We start from the raw sequence: 17,063 nt of genomic DNA on the forward strand, positions 1-17,063 counted from the left end.
AGTACAGGAAGGAGGCTGAATTGGTTCCTCTGTGCATGTGTTCCTCATCTTTGGGTTAGATCAGGACTAATAGCCGAGGGCTGGTATCGGATACAAAATATTTTGATGTCTTTTGCAGCAATCTACAGCTTATTCTGAGAAAGACGCTGTGGTAGATAATCTGGGATTTATTTTAAAAAATGGTGGTGGGCTGACACAACACTGCTGATTAATTACTGGCCAAACTATATTAATTAACCACTTTACTGTCATTCAAATGCAACATATGTTAAACTATGGGTCGCTTTCACAGGCTTGAGCTAAAAATTAATTCATCCAAGCCTTCTTTAGGTACCTTTTGTTTCACCTTTTCTCTCCTACTTTGGATTGTCGTCTCTAGTTTTACTTCACTCCTGAAAGCAGCACAGTACACAGTAGCCAGCTTTTCAGACTTACAATATAAAGTAAATGTTAATGTTTTGTGATAGAGGTGCACTGATTAATAGATCTGTGATCGGTCGATATGTGCATGAGAAGCATGCACATATCCATCGATCTTATCTGCCTCGACAAAGATCTGAAAATCAACCGCTGTCCAGAATGACAGACTGGCCCACCAGGTCATATCTGCACGTTTGCAGTTAACAAAAGTCATCCTATTGTTACCAACTCAGCAACTTTCTTCCTATGTTTAGCAACATTTCAGACCAGAAAAGTCAGTATCTGTCAACATCAGAATCGACAGGTCAGGCTTTTTAAAGATTGGTAATCGGTGAGCAGTCAGAAAACTGCAATCGGTGCAGCCCTATTTGATATTTAAACTAATTTCAAACTCTGGTTATGGTTGGTGTAAGTGCACAGTGCTTTACATTGTTTTAAAATATGAAGAAAACGTCTTTCTGAAAATGTGGCAGCTCTTATTTTGAAGTGGCGGTGCGCCACGATCGGTTACATGTAGAGGAAACCCTGCATCCTTAAGTAGTTCATCTAATTTTACATTGCTGCCGAATAAAAAAACTCAAGAGTCATAAATATTTGTTTCTGAAAACCATGCATCACTGAAGTTGCAGCTCATGTGTTTGATTTGGTGAAATCCTTTTGCAGGCCAGCTTAGCTGCATCTCCTTCCCTAGTCATGAGGAAGAGTTCCTGCGCAACACGGTGGGAGCTGCTCCGTACATCCTGGTGCTCGGCCAGGACTGCGCCGCCCGCTACCAGCTGCTCAACTGCCTGCTGGGGGAACGGCTGCTGCCTCTGGGTGCAGAGGCCGGGGAGGCCTGCAGCAGCGTCCAAGGCATTGTCTGCAAGCGGAGGAAGCTGTGTTTTACTCACGGCAGACAGACGCGGCTCAGCTTGGCGCTGCCCGGCCAGTATGAGCTGGTCCACCAGTTGGCTGCAAACCGTGGTCGCTGGGATACAGTTCCCAGGGAGGACCTGGAAATCCATGAGGAGTGTGAGGACCCGGCCCACAGACTAGCAGAGCTGGAAATCACCCTGCATCATCCTCTGCTTCAGGTAGGATGCAACCACTCTGACTCCATGTCTCTGCAGCTTTTTACACCAACCTATTGAGCTTCACACACTGCACAAACACAAAATCCTACCGAATAGTTTTGATCTATTGCAGATATCTTACTCAAAGTACTAGTTCACTTATAACATAGGAAAAATGTTTTAAGTGAAATAATCTGCCAATATTAAGAAATTATTTATGTAAAACAAGCCCTTATATCTGGCTTAACATTTACTTTTAAGTTGGTCAGATCAAAGTATATTCATGTTAAACTGACCTAGTCAAAGTTCAGACGTAAATTAATTTGATTTGTAGCCATGCTTAAATATTGATGCTCACATGATGTATGTTTCCTTTGTCTTTATTTGATCATCTTCTAAAACAAATCATGGATAATTTATCATCTTAATCTATTCACGTTAAATAATTCATGTCTCTTCTGTGTTTTATTTTGTAGGGAGGTTGTTCTTTCTCCAGATACAAAAACCGATGCATAGATTTCCTTCTTTGCTTTTTCTTGTAAAGTTCAACTAGTTTTTTCTCACATGGCTCAGCTCACAGACAGATTACAGAGCTGAGCAGATTATTTCCTGGGCCGTTCACTTTCCTTCCCCCTCACTCTACCTGATTTATGCTGCTGTTCAGGAATGCACTTCTTAGCAGCTGCTCTCACTGTTTGCTTCAAGCATTTGTTGAAATAGACCCATAATTGTGTGAGAATAGGGAGAAACGTCGGACATGCTGCAGTCATGCAGCGATTTCATTCGCTGTGACCTGAAAATCACAATATCCCTTGGGGGTGAACACATTGGACACGGGGGAAGGATCGCAGTCGCTCCTGTCATGTGGGACACATGGAAATTGGCCTCTAATCGCTTAGACCAAGATCCTTCATCAAGCATCACACAGCCCAAGAAACTGGGCTTAGCTGTGCAGCGGGATGACCCACCCGTCCCGTCCCAGCCCCCTTACGTAATGCCACTGGTCTGGTGTGATTCACATGACTGGGTCACGTAAAAAAAAAGATCCCAAGCTCTTTGCTGTGATGCCGTTGCCATGGAAAAATCCGAACTCTTTGACACTGACAAGAAAAAATTGTGTTTCTTTTTTTTTTAAGCCTTAGCTAAAACAACATTTAATACAGAACAGCTGAAGTAGAAATCAATTTTTACCAAAGCTTGATGCACACGGTGAGATGTCCAGAGGTTATGACCCGGGTCTTGACCTTGACCTCATTTTCATTTGGCTACAAATTTGCATTTACGTCACAGAGAACTGCATGAAAGGAAAACATCTGTCAGCAAAACAAAACTAATAATTTTACACCAATATTCAAATTTCCATGGATGGATTTGCTTTTTTTAGATCAAAGTCTGTCACTCTTATGCAATGATGGTTCAAACAACATAAGGACGAGTTTAATCTTGCTCTATATGTTTGTTCTTATTGACAAACATGGGTTTGTCACATGCTGAAGCAGCGTGCTGCTGAGGTTCATGTTCCCGCTGAATTGGTAAGGCAGAGCTGTGATTAAACACGAGATAAATGAAGCCGCAGAATCTCTCTGCCGGCTGTGGTATTCACACGGTTCTGCTATAATCACAGCACTGTGCTTTCAAGGCCCTGCAGACGAGAACCAGCTTGTTAATTAGCTGTCCTTCATGCTGGAGTTTAGGCTCGGCTCCCAGCCTAAATTAAAAATGGTCTCAACAAACAACATTTGTTAAATGGTTGTGATATTAGCAGGTACTCTTTTTTTTTTTTTTTTTTTTTTTTTTAAATAATTGGTAGTAACAAAGTCAAACTGCAATGAAACTGGATGAGATTTGTTGTTGTTTTAGATTTGTCCTGTTTAGCCTGGTTTGGTTCTGCCAGCCTGTTAGTTTGAGCCATTCAGAGGTGGATTCGCTGGTCTATTTCAGATTAGGGGTGCACCGATTGCAGTTTTCATGGTCGATTTGTTTCTGAGTTGGTACCAGTGGGGTGACCGTTAACTACAAATGTGCAGACATGACCTGATGGGCCGATCGATCAGTCAAAAGATGACAGTGACCTTTGATGAGGTAGATAAGATTAGTGATGAGATCAGCCTCACATGTAAGTATCGGCCGGTCACTGATCTCTCAAAGTTATGGAAATCGGCACCGATAAATTGGCTGGTTGATAAATTTGTGCACTTACTTCAGATCATTGTTTTGCTCCAAAAGGCTCATGGATTAATGGCTGTCGGTATGATATTGTTTCTCCAATCTTGGGCGACTGTGGCTCTGTAATCGTCTTGTGATGGGAAGGTTGTAGGTTCGATCTTGGCTTCCTCCTCTCACGTGTTGATGTGCTGCTGGGCAAGACACTTAACCCAAAGTTACCCACCACTCTGTGTATTGGTGTCTAGTTTGAGTTTTCTCAATGATTGGAAAAGCTCTATATAAGTTCAGTCCATTTACCATTTTTATACCAGATGTAATCAAACACACCTTCCGAAAAGCTGAACCTTTTCTTATCAGTCCAGAAAATGTTCCCATAAATCTTGGAGATAATCTAAATGTTTAGTATATTTTATGGAGCTCCTAAAGGACAAAGTTGGTTTCTCGCTTGCACCAGATACTGTCTTATCTAATGTGAAATTAAACAAGAGTTATAATTTACCTATTCTTCTTTGTGTTTTTGGATGACACTGCCAAATATATTTCACATTTTCAGGAAGTTTGTTGCATATTCTTCTGCAGCTTTTAGACCTAGATTTTGCTTGGTTGGCTACCCACAATAGCAGGTTCGCATGAGAAAGCCATGTTTTTTTGAAAACATATTTCCTTTGTATAGATCAGTGGTTCTTAACCTTTTTTGAGGTACCGAACCCACCAGTTTCATATGCGCTTTCACTGAACCCTTCTGTAGTAATAAATAAAATATTATTTTCCCCCCCCCAAATTCAAGACATAGGGGTGACCCAATGTCTTGAATTTGGGTCTAGTTGGGTCACCCCAAGATCACCAAGTCTTCTTAAAAGGTAGAGTCTCTGAGAACAGTTCTTCAAAATATAGTCAGTGTTTTCAGCAAAATTGAGCTGACTGTGCAGGAACGACCCAAGGCATTTAAAATTTGCCACAGTTTCAACAGGTTGGCCATTGAGAGAAACCGTAACCACTTTAAGGTTCTGTTTAGGTCATTTAATTAGCTCTACATTCTTAAGAGAATGAAAAATTAATAATGAATAATAAAGACTTTGCGGTATTCTGATTTAGTAATGCAATTATATTAGTTGTGTTACCACCCCCACGCCACTAGAGGCAGTACCAACCTCGAAAAGATGCGACTAAGGAGCAGATTTAGAAGTACACCGAAAGCTACAGAATTTGGTATAAACTGTGAGCTTTGCTGAAGTAATTAAAGACAAAAGTTCAAATCCATGCTGAGAGTGGAGCTCCTTCAATCAGTGCTCCTCTGCAGCACTGATTGGCTAAGCAATGTAACGTCATCCTCTGCAGCAAGAGATGGCAAAGCGGGGCGTCATCACGACTTTACACAAGTGTGTCTTTACCTCCGCGGCAGAGGCTCCGCCGAACCCCTGAGACCGACTCATCGAACCCCTGGGGTTCGATCGAACCCAGGTTAAGAACCACTTGTATAGATAATTCTGGAGTCAGTGCTGCACAACACCACCTGTTGACCAACACTGGTAGCTTGTTCTTGATGTTTAACTTGTGATAAATGAGTGGCCAGGGGGAGTTAGAGGTGGCTCGTCTTCACGGGCTTATGACGGAGATATTTTGTGAAAGAGGTTTTTGATGCGCCGCTTCCAGGAACGCCCACGCTGCTCCTGGATTTCTCTGTTTTTCTCGCTGGGATTCACTGGAGGCTTGAAACTTAGAAAGAGCTTTTCAATTCTTTCCAGACTGGAAAGACTGGATATCAGTGATTTTGTTTCTCACCTGATTTTGAGTTTCTTTAGATCAGATCAGATCAAATAAGGCAATAATGTGTAGTTTTTGAGATCTGATTTCTTGATTCTTGGGCAGGAATCAGGCCTAACGTTTAGTTTGCCAAGTGAAATTGAACCCACCTCCCTCAAAAATGTCACACAGTTGATTTAACAAGAAGGGGGTTTTCAGTTTTCTTACAGGGACGAGTAGACTTGGATCAATTTTTTTCTACTTAATAAAGTTTTAATTTTTTGTAGCAGCTCAGGTTATTTTTGTCTGATATAAATTTTAGTTTGACCTAAAATGTGAGGGGAAAATAGGCCAAACAAGGGATCTGTTATTCAAAATTTGTATTTTGTAAATTTTTTATTCTTCCATTTTTTTCTCAACTAGGCCTGTCACAATAATCAATTAATCAAATAATAAATTAAACAAACTTAATAATTTTCATTGGCATTATTTGTCATTTATCTCTTTTTTTCCTCTTTACAACGAAAACTGGTTGATAAAGTCTGGAGTTTGATGCTTTGGTCTCAACAAACCCTTTTTTTGAAGGACGTTTTGTTTCCAAAGATTTCCAAATCAATTTTACTTGTTGTTTTCTTCATTTATTTTGGATATTTAAAATGGCTTCTAGTTCCAGTGTTAAATGTTCATTAGATTAAAAGTTTACTGATCTTTTAGAATGCGTTCTTGTTTTATTATTTTTCCGTTACCATTATATTATTTAAAAATGGTCTCAAAACAACAATTTTATCATTTATTGCAATAACTTCTAAAACAATTCAAGGTTTCCCCCAGTGTATTATAAGCCTGGCGGCCCGCCATGCTTTACTAGCCCCGCCGCCAGGCTAAGCGTTGCTTGTTTACGTTTCTAGGAAAATACAAAAAAAAATCTTTTTTTTTTTTTTAAAGCCGGCTGAAAGTGTCTCTTTTGCTCTTAGCATTTCACTAGTAGATTTATTCCTAAAGGATAGGTTTATAATAGATAGGCTTATAGTTTATGCATTTAAACCCGACAGCTCTCGGACTAATCACACAGCTGGCGCCTCTGCGCTTTGCCTCGCGCGCTGCCGCTGCTTTACCTCGGCACGTATCGCGCGCGCCTCCTTTCACTCAAACTGGACACAGGCTGACCTGTATGGATATTTATATAAACCTACTGTGAGGAATTATGATCCTTTGGAGAACTCTAGGTAAGAGTTTAAAACCCGCCGTGTTAGCGCTGGTTTCACAGCTCCATGTGAACCGCAGGAATAACTTGTAGCGAATTCAGAGGTGTGCGTTGTGGAGTGGTGAGCAGGGACGGATCTAGAAAAATATTTATGGGGTGGCAAGAGCGGGGCATGGATTTTTTCAGGGGTGGCAGCATATGCCAGTATATAATGGACTTTTAATGCAACTTTTAGAGCAACTTTGCATTAAAAGTGTCATTATTTATGGAATGACACTTCATGACAAGTGTCATAAACTTTCATAAAGACTTCTTCATGTTTATGACAGTGTCATGTCAGTGTTATGCACACCCCTTCAAATAAAGTGAAACCATAAATTCTCCGTGATACAAATCTATAAACAGTTTTGTTTCTGTTAGTTCTGTCAAGATACAAGAAGGGGCAAATTTCTCTTTTATATTGGTCAATCGTTTTATTTTAAATAAGCTATAGGAGCCGTAGTTTGATGATTAGTTCAGTTTTTGTCGCTTGTTTAACTTTTAGGAATTGCAGCGGCTGCAGACAGTGCRCCACAATAAAGGTACAATAAAGCTGATAAACAGGTGAAGAACCAAACACCACTTCTATTCTGCCTTTTCTCACTCTGTGTGTCGGCTTTACACGGACCCGTTGCCATGGCAACCGACAGACAACAGCTCAACGAGCAGATAAAGCTGAGATTACTGATCAGGGGAATCAACACCAAAAAACAAACATTTCCCACACAAAAAAGTAGCAAAARCACCAAAACGGAACATTCAGTCTGTTGCATTATGCTGTCAGGCTTGATGTCTATATTGTCATTATTAATAAGTTTTCGCCTGAGCATAGCAGCGGTTGATTAGCTGATGTTTGATTAGCTGATTTAAACAGCTGCTCTACTGATGACTTGGTGTGTGGGTTGACCTGTTTTAATGCTAACGGAACCAAAACACACCGAACTGTGCAGCACATGTTAAGGTTATCAAAGTCAATAGAAGGCTAGCAAAAGTTAGGCTAGAATACCTGACCCACTGCTCACTTGTTCGATGTTTTCTTTAAGTTAAAACGTTTTCCTCACCTGTTAAATCTGAAGCCCTTGTTATCTAATTTATAGGGTTGAATTAACCGCTAAATATTGCGTCCATTTTGCAGATTCTTTGCGTGACTGTGGTATTTCCCTGACAATCCATAATGTTGACTCAATGGACAGCAATGGCGCAGGTGTGGCGCACCTTAAGTCACGTAATGTCCAGTCGCGTAATTTATATCCATTCATATCTGCTGCTGGCACTCTGTCCTTCTCTCGCACTTCCCGCTACTTAGCAGTGGGTGTCAGGTTACGTTGTGTTGCATTCAATGTTGTCAGAAAAAAGAGATGCATGCGCTTAATACCCGATTTCCCATAACTATTTATTGAATTCATAGTCGCCAGCTGGGGTGGCAACAGGGGTGGCAAGGCTCTCATTTGGGGTGGCAACTGCCACCCCAGTAGACCCGCCCCTGGTGGTGAGAATGATTTATCTTTGTGAAAGAACAATTATTTACATCTCAACACGCTGCTCAGCGTGTGGCTTTTTATCTGTCTTCCCTGTAAAGTTTGTCTGTGGTCCCGGTTGGCCGGAGCGTTTGTGGATAACGAGCAGCGCTAACCTCATCATGCAGGTTCAGCCCGGTGAGGAGCTTTCGCGCTCTCTTCAGAGTCATGCAATACGCTGATTTTATATTATTTTATTATTTTTTAGTATTACTTTTCCGGTTACACGATGCATCAAACCATATTACCTCATCATGCAGGGCCGGTCCAAGGCTGTATGAGGCCTTGAGCAGAATTTTATTTAGGGGCCCCTTTTGTTGCTAAAAACACCTCTAACAGCTTCTGTGTTAGATTTAGTAAAATATGGGAGAAGGGAGTAGTTTAATTGGCCAGCCTAAAAAGCAATAAGTGTAATCACAGTTTACTAATTTGTATTTGTAAATTAAAAGATTAAACTCACAGCATCAGATTGTTGCTATGGTAACAAAACAATCTAACTATGAATATTGTTCTTTGAAGTTTTGCAACGTAAACTTGCCAGCTCCTTAAAATCTTATATTTAAATGTTAAACAATTTAAAATCTTTTAACTTATGTATGCCTAAACAATTGAATAAAATTTAATAGCATTGATAATCTCAATAAACAAATGTTACATTTATGTATCTGTGGTCTGTTTTAAAATATTAGCGTTTATGGGGCCTCTGAAGCCCTGGGGGCCTGATGGAGCTGCTGACTTAATTTGGATTAAACAGAAGTGCAAATTTGTTGTTTTTAGACTAGTTGTGGGTTTAAATAGCATTTTACTGGAGATCTTTTCCCGTAACATATAATTACACAGTAATACTTTTACATTTCCTGTCAACTTAATATCTTTTAATACAAAAACACGGTGGACCGCCTCGACCACCGGGCTTAGCAAGTTTTCTGGGGGAAACCCTGCAATTTATTGGCCAGCAAAATTTGTTATCGCGACAGGCCTAGTCTCAACTGCTTCTAGAAACAGCCCAAGTGTTTGAAAAAACACTCGGCTGTTGGAAGTAAGTTAATGTATTTTAGTGTCTGTAAAGAATCTCCTTATTGCTGAGTCACAGTCCATGGGCACTGCTCCGTTGCCTAGCAACCCCAGGAAAGCCCAGCCTGTCACCTAGCAACCCAATCTGAGTTCCAGCACTTTAATCAGCTGGTCTTACCTCTGCATGTGTGACTGCTGGGCATCCAGAAACCACATGTGACATTCTTATTGGTTGTGCACTTCTGTTTTCCAAACATGTACGGTTGTATAATTTTGTATCTGTTTGCAGACATTTTCAGGAACAAGTGTAAAAGTTGAGTTGGGGGAGTGGCAAGCAACAGCTGACTAGGATTTAAAGTGACAGGAGGCCCTAAAACATCTCATTCTGAAAGGAGCTCAGAATAGGCAGAACTGACTAAAATCTTATTAACAATCTTTAAAATGTTATGAACATGTTTTATAAACCACATAGACGTATCATAACCTGTTCAAGGTTATAGGTCACCTTTAATGGAAACCATTTTTCGCATTATTCTGTTCAGACTTGCTCAGGTTTATAGTCACTCGGATGCTGCTAACACTCACTGTGACTGCTGTGGTTTTACAATGCAGTCCCAGTTAGCACTGTTGAGGAACGATATGCAATGATGTCCATAAAGCGCTTAGTTACTGTCAGGCTTTGAAGATTATAGCGATTCTCTATCTTAAAATCAGCAGTCAGACATTATTTTAATGAGTTGCTATTAGGAACAGGGTTACATGAAGGCAATTCAAACACTGTACTGACTTCAACTTGCCATAAACAAAAGTTTGCAGGCTATCTTTGTTCCAAAGAGACTGGCCAGGCCGACTCGCCTCTTGTTTCTTGGAGACGGGACTGACTGTCTCCTTTGTTATGTGGTTGGTCATCCCTATCTCTCGCCTTTTTTTCATCCTTTCTCTTTCAGACCATCTGCGAGTCTATTTTTGCTAATGTTATTTATCGAGGCTTAAGAAAATCTCTTTATTTGCGTAATTCTTTTTTTTTCTCCTCCATCACAAACATTCCTAAGACCACCGCAAATATTTATGTGCTGCAATGTGTTAAGAATAGAAAGGAACATGTGATACAAGCAGATGTTCTCATTTTTTTTGGCTGTTTTTCAGCAATTTTTGGCTTACACTGGTCTGAAATGTTTAATTCTTCATCAAACAATATTAAAATAATGTCCAAATGTTTGTTGGTTTTTTACAAACACTGGTATATTTGGCCATTAGGACGGACCTTTACAGTGTGTGATGCGGACAGCTGATATAAATTTTAGCAACAAACATCAGAAACTCAGGAGAAGTGGTGTAAAGATTGCTAGGATGGAAAAGCCACATTAGTGACCTAAATGTGATTTATTGTAGTTAATGTTATTTCAATGATCAGACATAATATGAAGGGTTTTCCCAGCTGCCTTTCTGTTTGGAGAGTACTGCATCAAAATAGGCTTCAAAAATAAAAGCCTCAACACTCAAGGTGAACCGCAAATATAATTTAACGTTTTAGAAGTTCCTGTTGAGCGCATAATGAGACTGATGTTGGCACATATTCTGACTAAAGAAGAATGTGTGGTGTATGTGTTTACACCTCACACTCGCTTGCCTCTGTGTCTGCAGTTCAAAATCGATTAGGTTAATGTAAATAAACCATCCCACCATCAATCACAGACAGGTCTTTTCCATCCAATATTCCCTGCAAATACTGCGTTCGCTTGGACAAATAACCAACCACATCCAGCAAATCAATTTATACATTTGACTGGAAATTTCTCATATTTAAATGTATATGTCTTAACGTTTTATTTTGTTATAGTCATGCGATTGTATGCCTGTTTAATTGATATATATCGTACATCAATTACATTTATCAACTATTACCAAAATGTACTTTTTTTTAATGCAAGCAATATAAAAATAATTAACATTTTATGCATTGTTGCTCTTGTGATCTGGACTGAAAAATGTGGCCTCCAGGTTCTAGAAATAATCGGTGCATGTGATGGAGAAATGCACGTGCATGTGGCGCATATCGCCCTGCAGTATGCAGTAATTAATGCGCTACACACTTGCATGTGATTGAGAAATTGCATGGTAATCAAGTGTACTTGCATGAAATTTAATTGCTTTACAATTAAGTGTTGATTTTTTTTTTATTCCCTTAAATTCCAGTTATACGGTGATTCAAATGGAAAGTTTCCAACCCTAAAACTTCCCACGACTTTGCAGCACTAAGAAACCATTACATTTGTTCTTGTTGACCATGTAGTTTTCATGACTTGAAATAGTTTTAGAATATTTGGACAAGTGTAGAAAGAGACCAGTTTGTTAGTATATATGTAGGACAATACTCAGAGATTTAAAGCTAAGTTTTATTGTTGGGACTTTGAGGACTGTTCACCACAGTAATAAAACAAATATTTTCAGTTTTTCTCGTTACTCGGTGATAGTAGTATAAATACGTTGCATTCACAGAACTGCATCCCTTCCAGGCTGTGACTACAGAAATTTTTGATTTTTATGTTTTTCAGAGAAACACAGGGACAGCATTTTAAACTTTAATCTAATTTTTAAAGTAAAATAACATCATTTTTGTAACCTTCACAATTGTTACCTTATAGACAACGATTCAATGATTATTCAATTTAACTTTAGCATCAGTGTAACATTAATTTTAGTAGTAGTTGTGTTATATATCATATTTTCTTATGTATATTTGTCAGGGATGAATTACAGCCTGCTACCAGAGAACACGTTGCATGATGAACATTCTCACTGTTTTTATGATCAGCAGTCAAACTATAAAGGGTTTTAATTAGCTGTCTGAAGTTCAAAGTGCATCATGGGTAGATGCAGCTTTTACTGTGAAGGTTTGCCAAGTTTGCCTTGTAAATGGAGGCATAAACTCTTGTGTTGTCTCGGCCGTGCGGCTGATTGTAATCAGGTCTTTGAATTCAATGCTCGCAGTTCAATGTAACTGATGAGACGACAACAAGTTAACCAGATAAATCAAACCAGTTTGAAAAACAAAGACACTCGGCTAAATGTTTATTTACTCACCGCTGTGCGCCAGGCGGCTTGTAGCAGCTGTTTCTGCACAAAGTTAGGAAGGAACATATTTACAGCACCTTGTTTATTCTGAAAATGAAAATTAATTTCATTGTAAATGGATGTAGGAACAAAATTATGTTTTAACCCCCTTAATATGGAGTGGAAACAGGGCAGCAGCTCACGATTATTTTAGTTATTGATTAATCTATCAGTTTGATTTGTTTTTTTTTTAATTGCACATTTCAAACTTTTTTTATTTATACAATATAAAAATGCATTATAATATGCCGTTAAACAAATTCCTTAGGCAATAAAATGTTTAACACAGCATTCCTTTAGCGAATGCTTGATCATTTGTATCAAAAGATGCACATTCGGCTAAAAAATACTTATAAATATGTGAAAATTTCAATCTTTTCTGTTCGACCTAACATAAATCTAGTGTAGGTCTAATCTGTTGACATTTTTTTTTTCAATTAACCATTTACTAATTGCATTGCAAAGATGTTTATTAGGATATCTTTAAAAAAAATTTTTTACAGAATTTGAGCCAGGTGAAGCTAAAACTAAAACTTGAAGAGTTCTGGACAGAACTTATTTGCAGATGAATTTTTTTATATGAAATTCAAGATCTATATATACATATTTAAAGTTTTGGCTGCTTCTTTCTGCTTGTCTTTGTTGTTTTTTTAGTCTCTGTTCTCCAGTTAACAATTACTTGAGTTGAATTGCACAGGAAGACGATGGCCAGGCTCCTCTTTTGCAGAATGGAAAGCGAAGTATGCATAAATGTCGTATCTCAATGTGTAAAGTTAGAGACCTGCTCCACGTGTCTGCAGCTATAAATCCTACTTACAAAATAACTGCTGGCGTACCACAAAAATATATGGCGAATTTTGAGGTGAAAAGAAGCAAAATGGCTTGAATATTAAATATTGATGTTTCTCTTTAGGAAACAAAGGTCATGGTGGTCCCCTGTCCAAGCGTCCAGCCCATAGAAGAGGCTCTGGAAGACTGCATTCGCCACGTCGTACCCGTCATCCTCTACGCCATCAACCAGGACTCTCTCAGCTCGGAGCAGGTGGCCGAGCTGCGGAAGGTCAAAGAGCTGCTCTCGTTTCCCATTTGTTTTCTCCGCATCCCTGATTCCACGCCAACGGCCTCCCCAGAATCCAGCCACCGGGCGGAGAAGGAGAGGGAGAAGAGCATCCTCCACAAGCAGCTGCTCTCACTCGGCTTCCTGAACACTCAGACCGGACACTGTTCCTGTGGAGCCCCTACGCAGGCTTCCGCCCCAGGGGCTAAGCCCCAGAGCATGCTGCTAGAATCTTTCGAAAGGCAGCCTCGGCCGCTGGTGCCGTTCGCTCGCCAAGTTCTCCAGAACCAACAAGTAGAAGCAGCCAACCTGCTTAACGGGCTTCACTGTCGATGTCTTGATCTTTTCATCAACCAGGTCAGAAGATGACGCATTCTAGCGCTGGTTTGCTGTCGTCAATCCGTGACCCGTTTGCTGCCAGAGTATTTTGACCCCTTGCAGTCCTGCAGCACAAACACTAACAGACCTTTGTCGTCTTTGCATCGCTCCCCTGCAGGCTTTCGACATGCAGAGGGACCTGCAGATAACTCCCCGCAGGCTGGAGTACACTCGTGAGAAAGAGGGTGAACTCTTCAACTCCCTGATGGCCATCGCAAACCGAAAGCAGGAGGAGATGAAGGAGATGATCGTGGAGACCCTCAGCAGCATGAAGGAGCAGCTGCTGGAGGACGCAGCCAATCTGGAGTTTACAGGTCAGTGAGGCGCCACTCTGGACACTAATGAACTAATGACTGCTAGAAGGGTTTCTTTCAGCTTTCTGGAGTTTGGGAAGCATAAATAACATGATGCAGTCTGGATGTAGCCTGAGTAAACTATGTGACCTTCTGCAGGGTTGACTTACTACATGGCCAATAAATTAAACTCTGGTATTGCATTTTATAACTAACTACAGTTATTTTACTAATCTAATCTGAAGATGAATCTATTAATTGTACAAAAAAATCTCTTTCTGCAGATATTTCATTTAATCACTTGAGCTTATTTTATACATTATTTGAAATGAGTAAGAAAATCCAAATAAACAAATAATTGTTTTTAAATGGCAAAATAAACATTTTATTTTCTAAAATGCAACAACAGAGCATTCCTTGAGTGAATGCCTAATCGTTTGTAGAAAAGGATGAATCTACACCTACAAGAAATGCTTCCAACATCAAAATGTGAAAAGCTCAGCCCTTTCTACATGACTTGACATCAATATAGTGTAGAGCTGATATGTTTATTTTTTCCATTAGCAATTGATTGGATACCAAAAGGTGCTCAATAGATTTCTTTTAATTAGTTTTTTGTTTTTAACCAGATGAGAAGTTCTGGGTAGAATATATTTAAAGATGTTTTTTTTTTTATCTTAAAGGCAAAATGTATATAATTTTTTATAGCTTTTGCTTAGTATCTGCTCTGCTCTCATGGTGTTCTTTCAGCAAATGGCCTTTTTTGGAGTCTGTATTCTCTTGTAAATGATTAATTGTTGGTAAATTAGTTGGCAATTATTTCAATAATCAATTAATCACAATTAATCTGATTAATTGTTTCAGCTCTAAAGTAAGGTACATAAGTCTGGACATAACTTGAGTAATTTGACCCACTAAATGGCCAATTAAATATCAGTATTAAATTCTCTGTCTGGTTTTAGCTGCTTTTCCTGTTGAGAATGTGGGCAGGTCATAAAAGGTGGATGAAAAGCAGCTGGAATGAGAAAAAGCTTGTTTGTTTTGAGCTGACGGATCATTTTTATTAATTGCAAACAGCACTTTCAGAGCTTTATTTCAGTCTATGAAGAGGCTGGACAGGCTTTTCTGTCAGATATCAGTGTTTTCAAATTTTCAGGTACAGTTGTTTAAAGTTAGAAATTTGCTTTGTGTTAATTCTTTTCCTTTCACTGTTCAATAATCACATAAAAACAGAACAAATGTCTCCTATTTTAGTCTTTTACCAGAGACTGTGACCGTCCATTAAAGACGTATTCAGACTATTTAGGGTTTATCCGTCCTTTCCTGTATTTTGTGAAACTGATTTATAATTTGTTTGAGAGAAAAGCAAATGAAGCTTCTCCGTTTTCTCCACAGAACAGAAGTTTCCAGTTATGAGCCTAAAAGGCTTGAGTCCATTTGATTGAGCTGAGGTTTTGCAATTTGTCCTAAAAGTTTGGCTGAACTGTTAAGTAGCTGGAAAAGGAACCGTGTTGTCAATCGATGCCAGCAATCCTTCTGGGAATGTTCAAGACAAGATTTCTGTCCTACATTTTCATAAAGTTAGACCCTGTTGAGATTTTACACCACATTAAAATCTATTTACTCACTTTAGCAATAATTTATAGACCTCCCTTTAAACTCTGCAAATGGGAAACAAATACTTACTGCAAATCAGTGGGTGGATGTGTGATGAACATTTTCTTTCTAAAATGTTCTCATTTTTGCTTCATTTCCATGATTACACCTGATCAGTGTTATTTCTCGTCTTGGCACACATCACCAATTGTGACCGACTGCCAACGTGAAGCATGTGAATTATTAACAACAAAGAAATCTGGGTTACGGCCACAAAACAACACAAGTTGTGTCTGATTATTTGTATTATTTCCTAAATTAAATAAGACTCTTAAAAAACATACTTGAATATAATTGTTCAAGTTTGTTACCTCTAAAGTCTCTTAGTTTGCATCAGGGTTTAATATGACTGTGCAACATAAATATAGTGTACATATGACCACTGGAGGCAATTTGGAACAGATATGATGGATATTTAATGTTTTAACTTTGAACTCCTTAATGAAGAGCTTAGTCTTAAACTCTGAAATAGACAAATACTTTTTAAATTTTGTGATATGTGAAAAACACGAGCAAAAGCAACCCTGTGCAGAAATCTTCCATTGCTGTATTCTTCAGTTTTATGCATTTTTCACACACATAATTCCATTTTATAGCACAATCAAGTAACTCTATTACCTAGAGTTATAAAAAATGGCGTACATATATGAAAACAACTTAAAAGTAATTTGTCTTCACACCTGCTGCCTTGAAATTGGCCTCTGTCTCTTTAAGAGTCTCAGACTCTTTCCTACACTCATATCATCACAATAATTATTAAATTTGTTTGTTTTTCAGTAAAAAGCTGCTGGATTTTGTGATCTTTCTCACTGGTATTACAGTGAAAAATAAACAAAACATAGGAGACAAAAGAAAAATACTTTGTCTACCAAAGGTTTTCCATTAAACATTTCAGAAACGATCTATTCCTAAAAATGTGTCCATCAGCTTTGTTATCTGTAAATGTTGGAGCATTCTTGAACACCTGTGTTCAGGATCACAAAATGTTTTTTTTTATTTGGAAATCGGTGATATTGGACAATCCAGTTCAGAATTATTAAAATATTATGAACTTAAATTGATCTTAGATTATTTGGATGCCAAAAACTGTGAAAATCTCCCTACTGCTCTGCCTAATTGGAAGCCAGCATCACTAATGTATTTTGATGATTTGCAGGAAAATGGGAAACATCATTTTAATTCAGCAGAGCAAATTTTTTTGCTCTCTGACATTCATAGCTTCATAGAAAATTTAGAAAATTGAGTCTTGAAAAGCATTGAATTACAAAACACATTTATAGGAACCAGGATATTGATTGGTGTAAAGATAATCCATAAAAATGAATAAAAATTTATAGGTAATTTGAAAAAATCTACGACCCTGGCATCCAAACTCCACTGATTTCCACAGATATATAGACGTATGTAGGA

General features: G+C 38.7%; 1 protein-coding gene across 1 annotated transcript in view; it reads left to right on the forward strand.

Moving 5' to 3' along the window:
• The window catches only part of dstyk (dual serine/threonine and tyrosine protein kinase), a 36,751-nt gene that overhangs the window by 5,370 nt on the left and 14,318 nt on the right, over positions 1–17,063 (forward strand). Inside the window, exons 2-4 of the mRNA XM_008409794.2 lie at positions 1,084–1,493; positions 13,183–13,683; positions 13,823–14,018. Coding sequence (XP_008408016.1) covers positions 1,084–1,493; positions 13,183–13,683; positions 13,823–14,018 — 1,107 coding nt within the window. The remainder of the gene's footprint in view (positions 1–1,083; positions 1,494–13,182; positions 13,684–13,822; positions 14,019–17,063) is intronic.

This window comes from Poecilia reticulata, linkage group LG5 (genome assembly GCF_000633615.1).
Source record: "Poecilia reticulata strain Guanapo linkage group LG5, Guppy_female_1.0+MT, whole genome shotgun sequence".
In the NCBI taxonomy this organism is placed as follows: domain Eukaryota; kingdom Metazoa; phylum Chordata; class Actinopteri; order Cyprinodontiformes; family Poeciliidae; genus Poecilia; species Poecilia reticulata.